The sequence below is a fragment of the Stegostoma tigrinum genome, chromosome 40 (genome assembly GCF_030684315.1).
Source record: "Stegostoma tigrinum isolate sSteTig4 chromosome 40, sSteTig4.hap1, whole genome shotgun sequence".
NCBI classification, from domain to species: domain Eukaryota; kingdom Metazoa; phylum Chordata; class Chondrichthyes; order Orectolobiformes; family Stegostomatidae; genus Stegostoma; species Stegostoma tigrinum.
In genome coordinates this window covers 9,692,976-9,712,782 of record NC_081393.1, presented here as the reverse complement: position 1 = coordinate 9,712,782, position 19,807 = coordinate 9,692,976, and the positions used below count along the sequence as shown (strand labels likewise).

The window sequence follows — 19,807 nt, the reverse complement described above, 5'->3', positions numbered from 1 at the left end:
ATCAATGCCCTCATGATTTTATAAACTTTTATCAGGTCACCCCGAGCCTCTACACTCCAGGGGAGAAAGTCTCAGCCTCTCCTTAAGAATGCCAACCAATGCATCTCAAAAGTTCCTACTAATGTGATCACAGGGCAGATTAAGCTTTTGTTTGGTGTTGAAAGTCAAACATGAGGAATGGGTGGAGTTGGAATGAGGGAATGTATGGGAATCCTTCATCTTTGCTTCCCAATAAAGTTTCAGTGTCAGAATATGAGACACAAATTGCCAAAACATCATGTTAAACTTCTGCTGGTTTCAACTGAGGTGACGATTTGTAGACACACATTTGGTATACTTCGAACATTGTGCATCAATCATGCATATGCTGGGACTCTCAGGTTCTGCAGTAGTTAATGAGCTGATACAAAGTCAAACAAAGTTCCTTGTTTTTCTTAAATGATGTATTGTGTTGGATCATATTTTCTTGTTGACAGTAACTCTCTTGGGGTTTCTCAAAAAAAATTAGAAAAACTTTATTTCAGCCATTTCCCAATGTTCAGTTTAAGCTTGGAGACATCTGGTTATTTAATTTCCCAACTGGAAAGAGTTGGGGTTGAATCCTGCCTTAAATTAGTTAATTTCAAATCCAGCTATAAAGGAAATAGGGCTTGGCGAATGGTTTGTCCAAGAAAGCACATTATGAACAAAAATTTAAATGTGAAACAAGATCATTGAGTTGCGCAGTACGAACAATGTGTTTTTAGTTAAAATACATGAATAGAAAATATCAGCAATTGTATGCTCGTTGAATGTAAACAAAAGACAAAACTTTTTTATGCTTGTGTGAGGTCATGGTTGCTGAGCGTAATCACGTTTACTTTACTAATTGCTAAAATCACATGTGTAATCCCATTGCATTAACCCTTTGCCCTCACTGCACTGATTTTCATTTTGACGAAAAACCCAATATAAAACATAACAACACCTCAGGATGCAGTTGCTAATGGCTCACAGATGCATTTTCTGAGCAGTTTACTGAATGCCCAACTAAAGCTGACAATTTTCATTCAGCAAGGTCAGTAATACCAGGCAAAATGGGATGAATGAACTTAGCAGAGGAATTTGGGTTTGGAATTTTTGTGTTCTCTTGAGTCCATTAAGGGGAGGATTGGAAGCCATTTCTGTCTACTACTGTTCTCTTCTTTTAAAAAAATGGCAAATTACTTTTTGTGTACCAAGATCACATTGGTTGCCTGAGGTTTCACTGGTGGCATTTCAGATGAAACAAGAAGAAATTTTACTGTAATATTTCATCAGTGCTGTTTGCAGGTTGGAGGACCATCACCCGTAATTCAGGAAAGAATGACTGCGACAGTGAACAAGGCATGAAACAACCTAATTCATTGTATCAGTGGTGGCAAAACATCAGTGCCATCAATTTTTGTTAATTTTTTTGGCGAAATGTTCCTCTTGACCAAACAAAAACCTCCCCACCTGTTGCCAGCTGCAATGTGATACCCACACTCTCCTTCCACTATTTAGACTGCAGTTTAAACAGCATCTCATTCACTTCCTTAAGGACCACCTTTCACTGCTACAAGAGCACTGCAGCAAATGCAAGGGAACATTATAACCAAATTTTCCTTCAATCACACACCATCTTAACTGAAAAATGTTGCCATTTCTTCACTGTCATTTAAACTAACTTCCAAGTAACATCTCAGTGTATTTACACCACACAAATTGCTGCATGTCTAAAACTTTGCCACCTTTTTCCCAAGTACAGTTAGGGACGGACTATAAAACCTACTGTGGACCGTGATGGTCACATTCCATTCAGTAATAAATTTAGGAAAAGCTTAGATCCACAGTGTAGCCATCATTGTCTTCCCTTCCATTAATATCTGCTCTGAGGGAATTGCATGACCATCAAAATTCAGACTGACTGTGCCTAAGTTCCATGTTGTGATTAACCTAACATCTCTCTCAACATCTTTACAAGTAGGAACATAGAAACAGTCACGAGATGATACACTGCTGAAGGTTGTGTTTGTCTCAATAGAGTAAAACCTCCATCAATATTTTCCAGAGATAGCAGGAACTGCCGATGCTGAAAAATCTGAGATAACACGGTGTAGAGCTGGATGAACACAGCAGGCCAAGCAGCATCAAAGGAGCAGGAAAGCTGACGTTTTGGGCCCAGAACCACCTTCTTTTTTCTGAAGAAGGGTCTTGACTCGAAACATCAGCTTTCCTCCTCCTCTGATGCTGCTTGGCCTTCAATATTTTCCAGATTGTTTGTTCGTTTATTTGTTTCTGCTTGTCACGTTTAACGTGCTAATAAGCAATGAACAGTAAAATTGTTCACATTCCCAGACTTTAGAAGTATTTTCACCAGTCATTCCAGAGAAAAATTAAGAAAAGTGGCTGCCTGTCTAAATTTGAGAAAGTGCAAAACTTTGAATCCAAATTCACCCATTTCTGAAGTAAATACAATGTAAAGCCTGATATCTCAGGATTAATACTGTATCAATACTGTATTGCTATTATCAAACAAGTTCAAAAACTGGACTGGCCCAGTTGGTAAATGTTAGCTGTGGAGTTCGAGATGTCATGCCAGCTTACTGTTAGCTGCCCTCAGCCACCGTATTGCCGATTAGCACCACTACACCTAATCTTGACAAGTGAGATTTCAGTCAGGGTTCCTGCTGCAGATTGCAGGTGCTGTACTTCCATCACAGGATCCACTTTTTGACTTAAATATTGTCATTAGTGCAATGTAATTGTTTGGACACATTCATTTTACAGGAGCATATTCAGCCTCCAATGATCATGGAACGTCAGACACTCTGAAAAACATGCAGTCTTGACAAACACAGCAATTGTGATCCAGTGACCATTGTTGGAAAGTGTGTGCACAACTGTCAAACAACAAGCACTTTAGCCACAGTTACGGTGCCCTGCCACCAATAACTAGGCTCAGGTAAAAGAATGGATATTTCAGTGAGGTACTTGACGATACACTTTCCCCTTTGACTTTTATGTTCATTGACAATTCTGCACAATAAAGAGACTGCAGCTCCATTTGATGGTACGACAATGACCTCTTGGAAACTTCCCCCATTAAAAGAATAAAGACAACAAGAATGGCACACAAATGAATCACACGGTCTCCAACTGGGGACTCCAGAGACTGAAAGCATCTGCTATGAATTGGCTTGGAATATAATGAGCAGATTGGTAGCATAATATGGGAAGTAGTTTCATTAACTGGTGAACAGCTAGTGAGCTGCTTCTTTTCTGGATTCATCTGCTTAGGGTGAGACAGAGAATTGGAATTGGGACTGGCTAAAATTGAGGTTCAGTGACAAGTCCACTGAATCTTGATACTCATCTTTAATTAAGGCCAGAAATCTAAAAATCCTTTCTTAAAGAAGTTCTAATTTTTCTTCTTTAGCTGTGTAGATCCCTATATTTTAATTTAGAATTTACTGCTGTATTTTGAGCATATGCACTGTGTCTGTCGAGCCCAGTTGATTTGTGGAAAGTAGCTAACTGCTCAGTTATGTATTTTGAAGAATCTTTGCACACTCTGGAACTACTGATCCTGAATATAACTTCCACCTTTTCTTGTAATACTCTACCACACATGTGCCATTTTAATCTTTGTCTTTAAATCACATGCTACAGCCATTAGCTACTGTGCATTGAGTACATCCTACATGGACTTCACCATCACATGCGAGTAAACATTCAGTGCCTGATGGATACGTGCCATATCTTCTCAACCTTCTCCATTGTACTGTACTGATATGTTCAAGGTCATTCTGGGTACTTAGGCTCCCCACACTGGAAATAGGTCTGCAACCTCAGGCCATCACAAACATCTGCTTGAAATCATTCAACACCACACTCTGGTTGATCAGGCACAGCTCAGAACACTTTCCTGCCATTCCCTTGGAGGGACATTTGAAAGAAGTAAAACGGTGTTTCCTACCTGTCAATGATGACGGGATCTGATGGAGTTTCGTTTCTGTTGCCACAGCTCTTTTTTTCACAGCAGCGACTGGAAGGAAACAAAGCAAATCTGTTAAGCAAACAGCACAAATTAACACTGCTGGCAGGAAACAATGGCCTTAGGACTGCATAACGGACAGATTGGAGCATCAATCCCACTGTTCGATAACACTTCAGCACTGAAATATTTTCTTGTGTGTGTTTGAGTGCAAAAACAAGTCATGCATCCCAACAATTCCATGTTAATGATAATAGACCCACACTCTGTTCACTGAGTAATCATCCTTTGCCAGAATTGGAGATTCCATCTTGCTAAATTTGTATCTGGTGTGAGGGATATGGAAAAATGGAAAGAGAATGGAAATGAACTCCAAGATGAGCCATTACTGAATGGCAGAGCAGGTTCAAGGAACAATGTCTCCTACTGTTCCTATTTCCTCTTTCCTCACGAAAGCATTTCAAGTTGTACAATGCTAAACAGCTTAGGGAATGACATTTCTACCTCTGCATGATTTCATAAGTGAAGGCCTTTTCTCAAGGATAAATATACTAAAAGATACCAGGTTTATTTCTCGTCCAGACGACTGTAATTTGGGCTTACCCCTTGTCGGTTGTGAAACATTAGCCGACTTGGGTCTTTAGTTTGGCCTTTGTTGAAAATTGGCAGCTATTTTGATCATATAGTCTTCATTGTTACTTCGCTGAGATCAGCTAATTTAACACCTATTGTATGGTGCCTTGGTCCTTCATGGCCCATATGGCTTACTCGGCGAAGCTATTTTCTGAACTTTTGAATGTTTCCATTGAAAATTTACTTTGCACGCGCAGAGCTGGAGACTCACCATCAAAAAAAGTCATGCTCCTTGATTAATCTCACTCTTTTTCGTGTATGTTAATGCAGGAAAGTAACTACCATGTTTGAATTAAATAATTAACTTGGAGAAATCACATTTTTGTAGTATCAGTGCAAAGTAGAAAAGATATGCTGCATGTGTTCTTTTCTTCAAATGATTATTTAACATTATTTGGATATAAAATTAGATTAGTGACGTTGAGAACATCCCGCAGTCTTGGATCTACATTGATAAGAGTCGGGCCCACAGCTGAGACAGATTTAAATTCTTTACTTGCATAATCTTTGTGGTGCGCTTTACTCATGTCACGGTGACAATTTGACTGCAGAATTTTTAAGAACTTTAACCTCCTCGACATTAATATCTTTTCTGAGAATTTTGTGAATAACCATCAACATCATGATCTCTTTTCAGGCAAAATGGTTAACAATTAGCATTTACTCCAGTGGGAAGGGCTGGGTAGCTGTGATGTTGGCTTTAGTTTTTATGTTTAACTTTCTAGTGAAATTTGTGCTTGTCAATTGGGATGTTGCTGCTATGTAATGTTACTTCAGCAACCATTGTCAGCAGTAAAAACAATCAGAACAAGCTTAGCATGTGAGGAAAGAATAAAGCTCCTTGACTGCTTTAAACTGAAAGTAAATGTCTCTCGACACTGTTTACATCAAACATTCCCAGGACAGGGACAGCATGGGGTGAGATGCAGAGTGAAGCACTATCCACTCTATTAAATAAAATGTAAATATCCCTTTGATTTGTCCAACTAAATACTTGCAGAAATGTTAGAACATGGGGTTGGATGCAAAGTAAATTGTGATTTGCTGTAATAATGTGGCTTAGCGACAGTCTGAACAAATAAAAACAGAGAATTTTCTCTCTTTTGCTTTTGTGTTTTTTCAGAGATATACCCACCTGTGCTTCACAAATTGCAGGAATTGCTGTAAAAAGGAGTCTAGGAATGGATACCTTGGCCTGCTATTTCTCCGCACATTGAAGTGCCAATTTTGGTCTTATACCTGGAGGCCAAGTAAAGACCAGGCCTTTCCCTGCTGTGCATCAAAAATGTAAGACAACTGTTTCTGTTTAAGAAAAGTGCCATTTTACTGAGGTCCTTTGCATTTGTTGCATGGAACCTGAGATAACCCAGCAAATGACCTGCTTTTGTATAATACCTTCAAATAAAGTAAAACATCCCAAGTTGCTTCACTGTCATGTTACAAAACAAGATGGAGCCAAGTCATGAAATATTTGAACAATGATCTAAATCTCAGTTAAAAAGTTGTGGTTTAAGTAATGGCAATTGGAAGCGAGAGAGTTGATGAGACAGATGTTCAGAGAGAACTTTCCCATTCTTGAGGCTCAATACACAGTGCAGTGGTGTAGTGATTAAAATATAGGCATTACAAGATACAAAGGTAGAGGAACACCCAGTGAAGTCAGAGAGTTGCAGATTGTAGAAGGCGACAGAGATGTGGAATACCATTGTCCTCCCTCCTTGCCTCCTTGTCTGGAAAAGCAGAACTAATTGAAGGAACAATATTAATTCTCACTTCAGGACATATCCACTTTTCGTACAGACCATGGTGGAGTCTTAGATTGGCTTGTGCAGTGCACAAATGCTACCAGCAGTACAGCTAATGGCCTGTTGCTGTGCTCTAACTTACAGGTTATATGCATGGCACAATAAGTCTGCTGAGCATCACTGATGAACTGAGAGAGGGTTCAAATAGACTTTGTACTGTATCCTGAACGCGATTGATTTTAATGTATCACAAACAATTCAGATTCTAGAGATTGTCAGAAGCACACTGTGAAACTTAGGACAAACTTGTACCAACAGAATGGCCCGGCTCAAACAGCACAAAGGATAAATGATTAGTCATGGAATTTAGTGTGAAGATGAGGAGAAGGCAATACAAATTCTACCTGTTCTAATTACCTTACAGGAAATGTAACTGTTGTACTTAGGAAGCCAAATAATTGATAGTAGGATTGAAGAAATGGCAACTCTGTGCTGGAGTAAATGGCTTCGCAATAAGATTGGTTTTCAACGAGTAAGAAGATTGGGCTCAAGAAGTTGGGACTGTTGTCTTCATGGGTGAAGTTTAGAGTGTAAGTTTCTGTATGAAAGGCTGCCAGGTGAGACATTAGAACATTAACCATTCAATGAGATAATGGCTGATCCGTGACCTGCATTTTCTCTTAGCCTGTAATGTCTTTAGTTTACAAATGTCAATCAATCTCAGTTTGAATATTAGCAATTCATCTAACTTAAATTGCCATTTGTGGTAGAAAGTTCGAACGTTCTGTCATCTTTTATGTGCAGGAGTGACTTCTACATTAACATCTAAGGTGATGCCAACAGTATCTTTGAGTGATTTTGGAGGTTGTATGGGCATGAATACAATCAAATGGTGTCAGTTTTCATTATAATTATGGTGTGCAGTCCAATCTTTCATACTGTTCTCAGGACTGACAACAGCAGTCCTTTCCCCAGTGACAGTTGTGCAGATTTGTACCATCTGTTGGGCAAAAAGCTGGAGAGAACAAGTAGCACAGCCATGTGAGTAAGGACACATCTGTGCCAACTTCCCCTGTTGATCCTTAGTGCTGTGTGGTTAGACAAGTAAAAATGTTGTCACACTCAGCTGAAGTTTAGATTTTAACCCTCTGGTTTGCCAAAGCACCCAGGCGATGTTTGTGACATTATTTCTCTTGTACTCCACCAAATTCATCAATCTGAATTGTTGATTTCTTAAACAGAATGGGAGATGTTCTGACTCCCCAGCCAGATAGGTGGTAAGGTTGTTGGGTTCCACTACTACTCTGCGCTCAGTACGATTCGATCTGAAAGCAAATATATCACCAGCCAGTGACATTTTCTAGAAATTGCACACAGATTCAACAGCAACAGCAAATCGCACTCTTCCATTGACTTGAATGTGGAAAGGTGTCCAATGATATACGTTTGAGCAGACTTGAGTCGACACTTTGTGGAATTTAGATCAATGAGTTGTGATAAAGTTTGAAGCCTGCATGTGATTTATGTTTTAAAATGATAAAATTCTGAGCGGCCTTAACATGTTCAATGCTTAAAGGCTGTTTTCTCCAGTTGGAGGGTCTAAAAGCGGAGGTCATAATCTATGGTACGATCGTGGCACTTCAAGTTGACATGAGGATAAATTTCTTCAGAACAGGCAGATGTGAATTTTTGGAAGTTTTCTACTCTAGAAAGCTCAGTTGAGTAGATTCAAAGCTGAGTGTGCCAGACTTTTGGCCCCATGGGTGTCATGGGATATTGAAATTGGGCAGGAAAGTGTAGTTCACATCAAAAATTGTGTGAAGATCGCATTGTATGACAGAGCAAGTTGAAGGGGCCTACTTCTTTCTGCTGTTTTTCCTCTTCCTCTTATTTTTTGTTTTGAATTCTTAAGAAGTTTTTCTTTAAGCTGTCCACGGATTTGTAATGAAAAAAATGGTTGGTATGCCAAAAATAGATGTACTGGGATGGGTGACCCCATACAGGAAATGCAAGGGAGGGTCTAAAGAACAAAAAACTTGTAGAGACGCAGTAGGCTTTAGGGAGGGAATGCTAAAGGATAACTGGACTGTTGCCAGTAAGAAAAGAGAGACTTGGATATCAATAGTACCTTTCAAGATATCAGGAAGTCCTGAAATGCCTACAGCTAATTAAATGTTGACGTGTGCTCAGTGTTATAATGTAGTAACTAATTTACAATAAAACTGCTTCAAGCAGCAATGTCCAGATCACCTGTTTCTCTGAGAGTTTTAGCAGTTGGTGAGGAATGCCCAGGATAGACAGGAGATAGATAACTCCTGTGCTCTTCTTTGAAGCAGTACCAGGGGATCATTGATGTCCAATGAAAAAGCAGACAGCACCGCTGACAGTGCAGCATTCCCTTGGTGGTGAAGGTGAACTTATTTCTATTAGTCTAATAGGGTGAAGCCAATTGAAACTGCACGAGAGACCAGACCTGAAAAAAGGGAGAGGTGGCTGCAGAGGTTGCACAGATGTCATGGGACAAAGCCACAGAAGCGTCTGTGCAAAAAGGGTTCCTGCTGCATATTTCTGTGAATCCTGCTAGTAAGTCTGCTACTGTGCAAACCAGATGAAAACAAGACTTACCTCTGCTGTTATTCCCAACTGAACAAATTAAAAACACAATAAGTAAGCAGCTGATCCCTCAAGGAAGAAAATATTGATTCTGATTTTTTTTTTAGTACAGCCATTCACTTTTTGTCAATACTCTTCAGATACTAAAACAAATTCTGTGTTCAAATGCAACAAGTCATGGGAAATACCCAGGCTTAGGCTGACAAGTGGCAAATAACATTCGCACCACATAGATGCCAATCAATGACGATCTCCAACAATAGACAATCTAACCACTATCCATCACTGAATCCCCCCCTATCATCATCCTGGGGGTTGCCATTGATGAGAAACTCAACTGGACTCAACAAATAAATACAATAGATCACAGGCAAGGAACACTGCAGCAGCTAACTTAGCTGTGACTCCCCAAAGTCTGCCCACCATCAACAATGCACAAGTCAAGACAAGTAATGAAATATTCTCCACTTGCCTGAATGAGTGTAGCTCCAAAAATGCCAAAGGAGCTCAACATCATCCAAGACAAAGCCACCCACTTGATTGGCATCATATCTGCAAGCATCCAGTCCCTCTGCAACTGATGTTCAGGGCAGCAGTGTGCACTATCTGCTAGATACACTGCAGAAATTCACCAAAAGTCCTTGGACAGTATATTCCAATGCCACAGCCACTTTCACTGGAAGGACAAGAGCAGCAGATAAATGAGAACACCACCAGCGAAAAATTCCCCTCCAAGCCACTCACCATCCTTACTTGGAAATACATTGCCCTTCCTCCAGTGTCATTGAGTCAAAATTTTGGAACTTCCTCCCTAAGGGCATCGTTGGTTTATCCACAGCACGTGGACTGCATTGATTCATGAAGCCAGCTCAAGACCACTTTCTCAAAGGCAACTTGGGGCAGGGATTAAATACTGGTCCAATGATGCCCATGTCCCACGAGTGAATTTAAAAAAGCCATTGAGGTTTGAGGCTGATCCCATTGTGGTCCAGACACACACACAGCCCTGGTAGTTTGAATAAATGGCTATGTGTTAATCCCAGCAATCAGAATGATCATGAAAGTGAAGGCAGCAGGATGGGGAATTTGTACTTTGTATGATTTTCCCAAAGAATGAGGCAACACTGTGAGGTAATGTTGGGCTCACTATAATATGTCCACTCTAATTTAACACTGTTAATTTCCTGGATGTTCCAGCCTCACGGATTCCCACTTGTCAGCACACCAGTTAACCTCTCCGTGGGATGATTACATTTTTGAATACAAAACAGCATTCATTCCTGCCCAGAATATGTTGAGAGAAAAACTGTTGGCTTTGCAATAAAGCATCTTCCTAGAATTCTGAAATTATATGTATGTACAGGCATGTATTTCACTGACAGCAAGGTCAGAGCGAACCTACTGTGGGATGTTTTACTGCATGACTTGGGGGAGAGAGGACATCAGCACATAAATGTTTTGAATGTCCACTGGTAGTGTTTTGCTCTCAGAAGATGCTGCTGCACAGAAAGCCTTCAGCCTCTGATTCCGTAAATGATGAGCTCCACTGATTTCAATCAATCCAACTGTGGTCACACATTTTCCTGCAGGTATTACAACCCCAGTGACCGACAGAAAGAGAGGTAGAGATTCCTGATCAGCTGTATGATGGAAAGAACTTTGTTGTCCCTACCGATATCATCCCTAATTCCAAACTACAGCAGGTACATAGAAGTGTACGTTCCCACAACAATTTTGACTGCCTGAGTGAACTATAACAAGCCACCACCTCCAGAATTGTTTTCTTTCATTCCTTCATGGAATACGGCTGTCTTGGCTGGGTGAATCTATATTGCCCATCTTTCGTTGCTCTTGAGAAGGTGGTGGTGAGTTTCCTTCTTGAACCTGTGATGATATTAATACTTGAAGAGGTGTGTTTTGTCCTGATTTTGTGAAGGAGGTTGAGACAGAGGTACTGAGGGTCTTCTCCAAACCATTAAAGTAAACAGCATGTGAGACCTTTTAAAAGTTGGAATTTTTGAAGCAGCCTGAAATGGCCGGGGCAAGCTCCCACAGAACGAGAATTTTAATTTTAGCTTCCAGTAGCTGTTGGGATTGTGAAATCTGCGACATCTGCGCCCCCCCCCCCCCACCTCTCTCTCTCTCTCTTCACTGCAGTAAAAAGCTTGGGTTCTCTTCCTGCAGCTAGAATTGCAATGTGAGAAAATCTGTTACTGAATTTGCCTTTGTCAAGGGTGTCCTTATGGGATGTTTTTGTACTGGAATGAGTGGTTTATTGTTTTGTTAGGTATTTCAATAGAGTTGCCGTTAAGCCAATTCTTTTCTTTTGCTTTTATTTTGTCTGTATTTTAGCTATAGTGTATGAATGAAGTGTGTTTTGCCTCAAGCCTGGTAGATTGACCAATTGATTGCATCCAGAATGCAATGCCTCACACTCAGCTTTAAAACAGGACAAAAAATTGGAGTTGAGGCGATCTCTTTGACATGTTATGAGGGGTTTTGGTCTGGTCCACAGCAAGCCACTGCGGTCCTTTTTGTGAAGATACAGTCACTGTGTTGTTAATGTTGGATCCAGGATTTTGACACAGAATGTCGCCCAAAAATGAAAATGAAATAGAGGGTGTTGGTGGATGAGGGTTGTTATTTGTACTGGAAGTCCAGTGGTGGTTGCCCAGGGATCATGCTGGACCCACCATTTTTTGTCATTGATGTCAACAATTTGGATGAGAAGTTAGGAAACATGGTTAGTAGGTTTGTCGAGGACACTAAAATTGGTGGTATACTGAACAGTGAAGAAGATCATCTCAGATTCCATAAGGATCTTGATCAATTGGGCTGATGGGCTGGGGAATGGCAGATGGTGTTTAACTAAGAGAAATGTGAGTTGGTGTATTTTGATAAACCAAAAAAGGGCAGGACTTGTATCGTTTCTGGTCGGGCCCTGCATAGTGTTGGACAGAGGGGTCAAGTACACAGTTCTTTGAAAATTGCGTCACAGATTTACCTTTGAGTATACAATGTCATATTCAAGTTGTACAGGAAGGTGGTGAGGCTACGTTTGGAGTACAATATACAGTTCTGGTATAGCACAGATATTATTATTGGAGAGGGTTCAGAAAAGATTTACGAAGAGTTTACTGAAACTGGGGGCTTGAGTCGTACGGAGACGGTGCATAGGCTGGGACGTTTTTCACTGAAGTGTAGGAAGTTGTGCGGTGACCTTTATGGAGGTTTATAAAATCATAAGGGACATGGACAAGGTTAATAGCAAGATCTTTTCCCTAAGATGGAGGGGGGGGGGGGTTTAAAAATGGACGGCATATTTTTAAGGTGAGAGGAAAATCAATTGTCTGGCCTGTATATGCCAGCCCCTATTTTCCCCTCTACCTCCTGAAGTGAATTTCCCAGCGTTAATGCTCCTGTCAGCCTGAATCTCTTCTCTGGCCCAGGCCATATTCCAAGTCACCCCTGAGTCACTTTATTCACTCATTCTTTGGTCTCTATCCCTTCTGGTCATCAATTTTCCAAGCTGCATCCTTCCCCAGCTTGCGGATTCCTGTTTCTTTTGCACCTTCACACAGTCTTCCTCCTGATTTCACCATGCCCTTCTACTCAATTCCATTCCCTAACCTGACTGATAATTCTTCAGTTCCATCCCTTGTACCCCCACCCCAATATTCTACAGTTTTGACTGGTTTGGAGTTTCATCTCTGAAAACAATTGTATCCATGGAAATTCAGAGGATAAAAATGTTCTTGAATTGCAGTCATGAGAGGATGAAGGTCTAGCTAGATCAGAGTTGTGGCCAGAGGTTCATTATGAAAAGGAGGAAAGAACATGAGGAGCAATTGTGAAAGTGGAATTGAGAGGGAACATGAATATTATCCCTTTTCCAAGATTTTTGCTGTTGATTTCTTCTGCTTTCTCTGAGCTTCACACATTGGTGGTAACCTTTCAACCTTTGAAACTCTCTGCCATAAACATCTGCAAAAGAATTCTGTAAACATTCCAAACTTCTGTGAATTACAAAGTTTGAAAAATGTACAAATCAGGACTAACATTTTTGTATTCTCAAATGGGCATATAACTAAAGAAGGTCTTAATTATGAAACACCCTTTGCCTTGGTTCCTTTTGCTGAAATGTAATGATTTCAAAATCCTCATCTCTGCTTGCAAGTTTCTGTTCAGCCTCCAATTCAACCTACATTTGAGGTCATCACCTCAACGGTATGTTCTTACGCCTATCATTCATGACAGAGAATTCAGACGCCCTGACAAACAAACCCCGTGTAACTTCCTTCCCAGTTATCTCACCACATCACTTCTAAAGCTTCCTCAATAGGTGCAACTTCGACCATCACCTCCTTAGCTCTTCTCAGAGTTCCTGCTCAATGATTGTGCAACGGTTAGAAGTGCACTATCCATTTTCATGTTCCTATTTGCAGCCTGCTTTGCTCAACTACCATTGCACCAGGGATGAGGCTGCTGGCTTGGCTTCTGTGGTTGTAATGGAGGAGGCCTGGCCAGTCACACATGATGACCACCCAAGACCCTCCGATAACAGGGAAAATTTTGCATTTTCACATCCCTGGCCATTCGCCCCATAAGCTGCATGATTTGCAGAGTCATGTGCTCTGTCAAAGTAAACCTAAACTGTTAACAGTTCATCAAAAGAACTTTATAAATCAGTTCATAACACTCAAATTTTTAACTGCCTGATTTTCCTTCATCAAAAACCAATTTCCTTGAGTGCACATTTGGCCAAGAAAAACAGAAAGAGAAAGACGTTGGTTAAAAATAATGAAAGAATAGGAAGAAGCTAAAGAAAAGCAAGGGGGAGGGTGAGCAGCCAGAAGTCATTGTGCATTTTGACACAAATGACAGAGGCAGAAAAAGCAATGAGGTCCTGTAGAGTAATTATAGAGAGCGAGGCAAAAAGTTAAAAACCAGAACTGGATGGTGGTATTCTCCCGATTACTTTCAGTGCCATGTGCCAGTGAGGGTAAGAACAGGAGGATATGGCAGATAAAGAATTGGTTCTGGGGGCAGGGATTCAGATTCTTAAATCATTGGGATCTTTGCCGGAGCAGAGGTGACCTGTTTAAGAGGGACGGGTTGCATCTGAACTGGAAGGTTCGAGGCAGGTGCGAGGCTGGGAAAAGATACAGTAATCAGAAACAGCAAGTTTAAGAGACTGGTCAGACTGGAACATGACAGGGGCAAGAAATGCCTGTTGAATTAATTTGCATCTATGTCAATGCAAGAGAGCTGACAGGTCAGGCCAATGAACTCAGGGTATGGATAGGTATGTGGGACGAGGATATTCTAGCCATTACAGAAATTTGACTAAGGGAGGGACAGGATTGGCACCTTAATGTGCCAGCGTACAGATGCTTTAGGCAGAACAGAGGTGGAGGAAAGAGGGGAGGGGGAGTTGCATTTTTGATGACGGGAATACCACAGTAGCAGTCGGAGGTTAAATAATGACCAATCATCCAATAAGGCTTCATGGGTGGAGCTAAGAAAGAAGAAGGGGATGATGATATTATTGGGGTTGTGTTGTAGGCCCCCAATAGTCAACAGGAATTAGAGAAATAAATATGCAGGGAGACTGGGGCGACTTGCAGGATCGATAGGTTTGTCAGAGTAGGGGATTTTAATTTTCCTAACATAGACTGCGATTGCCGTACTGTTGAGGGCTTCAATGGGGTGGACTTTGTAATTGTGTTCGGGAAAGTTTCCTCAAGCAGTAGGGACCTACTTGGGAAGGGGCAAAACTCTACCTACTCTTGGGAAACAGGACAGGACAGGTGACTGAGGGGACATTTAGGGAGCGATTTGGGACCAGTGACCATTGTTCTATTAATTTTAAAATAATTACGGAGAGGGACAAAACTGGTTCACAGGTTCAAATTCGAAATTGGGACAAGGCAAATTTTGGTGGAATTAGATAGGAGCTTGCAAGGAATGATTGGAATACTTTGTTTGCAGGCAAAGGGACCCCTGGCAAGTGGGAGGCCTTCTAAAAGGGTGATAGCTAGAGTTCAAGGTCCACATGTTCCTTTGAGAATCAAGGGCAAGGTTGGCAGGAGGAGGGAACCCTGGATTACAAGAGATAGTGAGGCTTTGGCCAGAAAAGATGAAGGAGGCATGGCTCAGGTACAGGCAGCTGGAATCAAGGGAATCCCTGGAGGTAGAAAAGGGAAATAGGAGTTTACTGAAGAAGGAAATCTGGAGGGCAATAAGGGGCATGAGATAGCTTTGGCTGAGAAGATTACAGTGAATCCAAAGAGATTCTTTAAGTATATTAAAGGAAAGATAAAAACTAGAGAGAGAGCAGGACCCCTTAAGCACCAAAGTCGACATGTATGTGTGGAACCACAGGAGAAGGGCAAAGTTGTCAATGAATATTTCTCCTCTGTGTTTACTGTGGAAAAAGACATGAAGACTTGGGAACTTGGGGAAGTTAGTGGTGATGTGTTGGGGACTGTCCAGATCACAGTAGAGGAGGTAGCTAAATCTCGTGGTCCTGACCAGATACATACAAGAACCCAGCAAGAGGCTAGAGAAGAAATTGCTGGGTCCCTAGGTGATATATTTGCATCATCATTAGCCACGGGTGAGGTCCCGTGGCCTTATTCAAGAAGAGTTGCAAAGAAAAACCTGGAACCATTGACCAGTAAGCCGAACATCTGTGGTAGGTAACTTGAGAAGATTCTGCGGGATAAGACATACATGCAATTGGAAAGACAGGGTTTGATTAGGAGTCGTCAGCATAGCTTTGTGTGTTGGAGATCGTGCATCACAAATTTGTTATAGTTCTTTGATGAAGTGACCAGGAAGGTTGATGAGGGCAGGACGGTATATGTAATCCATATGGATTTCAGTTAGGCCTTTGATAAGGTTGCACATGGTGATCTGTTCTGGAAGATTAGATCACATGGAATCCAGGGAGAGGTGGTAAACTGGAAACACAATTGGCTTGATAGTAGGAAACAGAGAGTAATAATGGAAGGATGTTTGTCAGACTGGAGGCCTGTGACTTGTGGTGTGCCTCAGGGGTCAGTGGACATTGTGAATAGTTATCAGAAATTGCAGCAGGGTCTTGATCAGCTGGGGAAGTGAGCGGAGAAATGGAAAATGGAGTTTAATATCGTCAAGTGTGAGGTATTGCATCTTGGAAAGTCAAATCGAGGTAGGAGTTTCATGGTGAATAGTAGGCCCTTAAGTAGTATAGTGGAACTGAGGGACCTTGGAGTTTAGGTGCACGGTTCTCTAAAAGTGAAGTCACAGATAGATAAGTCAGTGAAGAAGGCTTCTGGCACACTGATCTTCTTCAGGGTTGGGGAACTGAGGACTAGAGGGCTTCAGTTTCAGGTAACAGGGGAAAGGATACATGGGAACCTGAGGGTCATTTTTGTTTTAACAGAGGGTGGTATGCATATGGAATAAGCTGCCAGTGGAAGTGGTTGAGGCTGGTACATTGACAACATTTAAAAGGAATTTGGCCAAATACATGGATAGGAAAGGTTTAGAAGGATATGAGCCAAGTACAGGGCAATGGGGTTAGCATGGATGGACATTTTGGTTAGCACGGACCAGTTTGGGCCAAAGAGCCTGTTTCCATGCTGTAGGATTCTATGACTCCAAGAGAGGAAAATACAATGCAAAATTCTGTTTCTTCCCGTGCCACCATGGAGCTATTCTTTCCAATGATCACTTGCAATCATATCACGGTAATCAATGACTGTTTCCTTTCATTGAGACAAACTTGTTGGGATCACAACAATTCTTTCCTTCAAAAGTTGCACTTATTCTATCAAGTTGGTATGTTGGAATAAACCACCCCCAATATCCATTTTGATTCAGGAGCAGTACTGATACAGCTGCGCCTGCATTGTCATTCCGTACCACCAAGACAGAGGTCTCCTCCAACTTCATTTGCCTTTGCCTGTGGCCCTTGGGAGACAGTCAACTTCCTGTTTCCTACACCTCAGTCTGTGAGCTGCAGAATCTTGACCAAACTGAGATATGACGAGGCAATATCACAGCCGCCATGCAATAGTGAAAGGACCCCCTTAAAACAAAATGATTCAGCCTGTAGTTACTTATTTGCATACATATCAGCAGAGGCTGAAAGGCTCAGTTCTTTTGCCGAGAAAGAAGGGTAATGGACTATTTGGACAGAGATCTTGAACAATGCAAAAGATTTGATAAGGTGTACAGAGAGTCATAGAGTCAGACAGCACAGAAATAGGCCTCTTGGTCCAACTCGTCCACGCTGACCAAGTTTCCCAAACTTTGCTGCATTCATAGATGCATAGAATCCCCCCAGTGAGGAAGCAGGCCCTTCGGCCCAACAAGTCCACACCAAATCATTTCTACCTCAGTCAGGCCCAACAAGCAGCAATGAGATCACTGGCCCCTCTCTCGCTAAGCCTTTAAGATTCATGCATTTATCCAACTGTCTTTTAACTGTTGCAACTCCACCCGCATCTACCACTTCCTCTAGCAAGCTCATTCCATGTACGAACCACCCGGTGTGTGAAGATGTTGCCCCTGCGGTCCCGTTTAAATTTTTCTCCTCTAACTCCTTGAACTCCCCGCCCTAGGGAAAAGACTTTTGCTATTTACTTTATCTATGCCTCTCATATTTTACAAATTTCTGTAAGGTCACCCCTCAACCTCCTACGCTCCAGTGAAATAAGTCTCAGCCTATCCCTATAACTGAAGCCCTCCGTTCTCAGCAACATCCTGGTAAATCTTTTCTGAACCCTCTCTAATTTAATAATATGCTTCCCATAGCAGGGCGACCAGAACTATACACACTACTCCGATAGTGGCCTCATCAATGTCCTGTACAGCCTCATGATATTCCATCTCATACTCAATAGCCTAAACAATGAAAGCAAGCATGCTAAAAGCCAACTTAAACACCCTGTTGACCTGTGATGCAACTTCCCAAGAACAATGTACCTGGACCACTTGGTCTTTCTGTTTGACAACACTATGCAGGCCTCTAATGGAGACTGTATTAGTCCTTTGCCCCAGTGGAACAAGATCCCTTAGGTAATTTTCCTCACTGTCTACTATACCAATAATTTTGGTGTCATCCACAAATTTATTAACCATTCTTCCTAAATTCTCATCCATATCATTTATATAAATGACAAACAAAAGTGGACCCAGCACCTTCCTCTGTGGAACATCGCTGATCATGGACCTCCAGTCTGCAACACACCCTGACATCAACACCCTCCGTCTCCTACCGTCAAGCCAATTTTGTATCCAATCAACAAGCGCTCCCTGAATCCCATGTGATCTAACTTTATGAATTAGTCTACCATACAGAATCATGTCAAAGGTTAACTAAAATCAATTTAGATAATTTAGATAACTCTGTATTAGACTTATTTTTAGAGATGGAAAAAAATTAAAAGGCTGTCATGAAGAAGAGACAAAAGGTTTTATCAACTTCTGTTGAATATCCACTTAATCGCTAACCATTGGGATTCTCTGCCACGGCCTAATGAGTAGGAGAATAAGTAGTACTGGGCCAAAGAGAAGGAGAAGGGATCACCAAGTGCTTGCATGAGTCTGCTGACAACAGGTGGTGCACCCCAGGACCATCTCTTGTTTGAAACTGTAGAAGTTGATGATAAGAAATAGGAGTTGCTTTGAGAATTTGCCCCCTTCAACCTAGTAAGCCATTTAAGTAACAAGCTGATCTGATTGCTGCCATCACCCCATCCTCCTGTCTGTCTTCTCAACCTTTGATTTGCCTTGTAAATCAAAAATCTATCCAACTGAGCCTTGAATATAAGCAATGATTCAGGCTCCACTGCTGTCCGTTGAAGAGAATTTCAAAGATGAAATGAGACAATGAAATTCTTCCTCAACTCTTTCTTACACGGGAAGCACGTGTTTTGATAAGTACCTCCTAGTGTCAGATTCCTTCACTTTTCCCCTCCATGAAAAGAAATTGTTTCAGCATATATCCAGTGAACCCCCTCAGAATATTCTCTGTTTTAATGGGACCACCTGTCCTTCTTTTAAACGCCAGTCAGCAAACACTTGTTATCTTTCCTTCATCAGACAACACCTGCATCCTCAGAAATCAATGGAATGAAAATGCTCCAAACTTCTTTGAATGTAACTAAGGGCTCACGAAGAGTCACCCACACTTGAAACATGGGCTTGCTGTGTCTCCAGGAATGCTGCCTAACCCGTCATGATTTCTAGCACTTTTTTTTGTTTGCTCTACAGATTGCAGCCCCTGCAGTAATTTGTTCTGATCAACTGAGTGACGCTTTTATAGACTGTCTCCAATGGCAGTACACCTTTCCTTCGATAAGGGGTCCAGAACTGCTCACAGTGTTCTCTGTGCTGTCTAACAAGTGCCTCGCATAGTTTTAACAAGGTTTTCCTAATTTTATACGCCAATTCTTTGGGAATAAAAGCCAACATCACATCTGCCTTCCGTATTACCTGCTGAACTTATATGCTGGCCTCTGCTGATTTGTGAACAAGGCCAAAAACATTTTCCCTGTGGTCGACATGTCTAAGACCAGAGAGAATAAGTTTAAGGTGAGGATCAAGTGGTTTAGACGAGTTCTGCAAAAAAAATCTTTTCAGGCCGAGCGTGGAAGAAATATTTGGGTTTAGTTTGAGGGGCGTGACTGCTGCCTGCAGCCAAATGTTCACATAACTTACACCCTCCCTGATGTGAGCAATGCTTGCAGCTCCTCAACTCATTTCTGAAGTTTCTTGCGTCACAAATACTTAAATGTGTTCACCTTGGGTCACCTTGGCATTCAAC

The 19,807-nt window shown here is 41.5% G+C and overlaps 1 protein-coding gene across 5 annotated transcripts in view; it reads right to left on the bottom strand.

Moving 5' to 3' along the window:
• The window catches only part of LOC125448084 (transcription factor COE2), a 246,260-nt gene that overhangs the window by 204,399 nt on the left and 22,054 nt on the right, over nucleotides 1-19,807 (bottom strand). For all 5 annotated transcript variants that reach the window (XM_048523092.2, XM_059641079.1, XM_048523091.2 and 2 more), the window contains one exon: nucleotides 3,980-4,048. In XM_048523092.2, coding sequence (XP_048379049.1) covers nucleotides 3,980-4,048 — 69 coding nt within the window. The remainder of the gene's footprint in view (nucleotides 1-3,979; nucleotides 4,049-19,807) is intronic.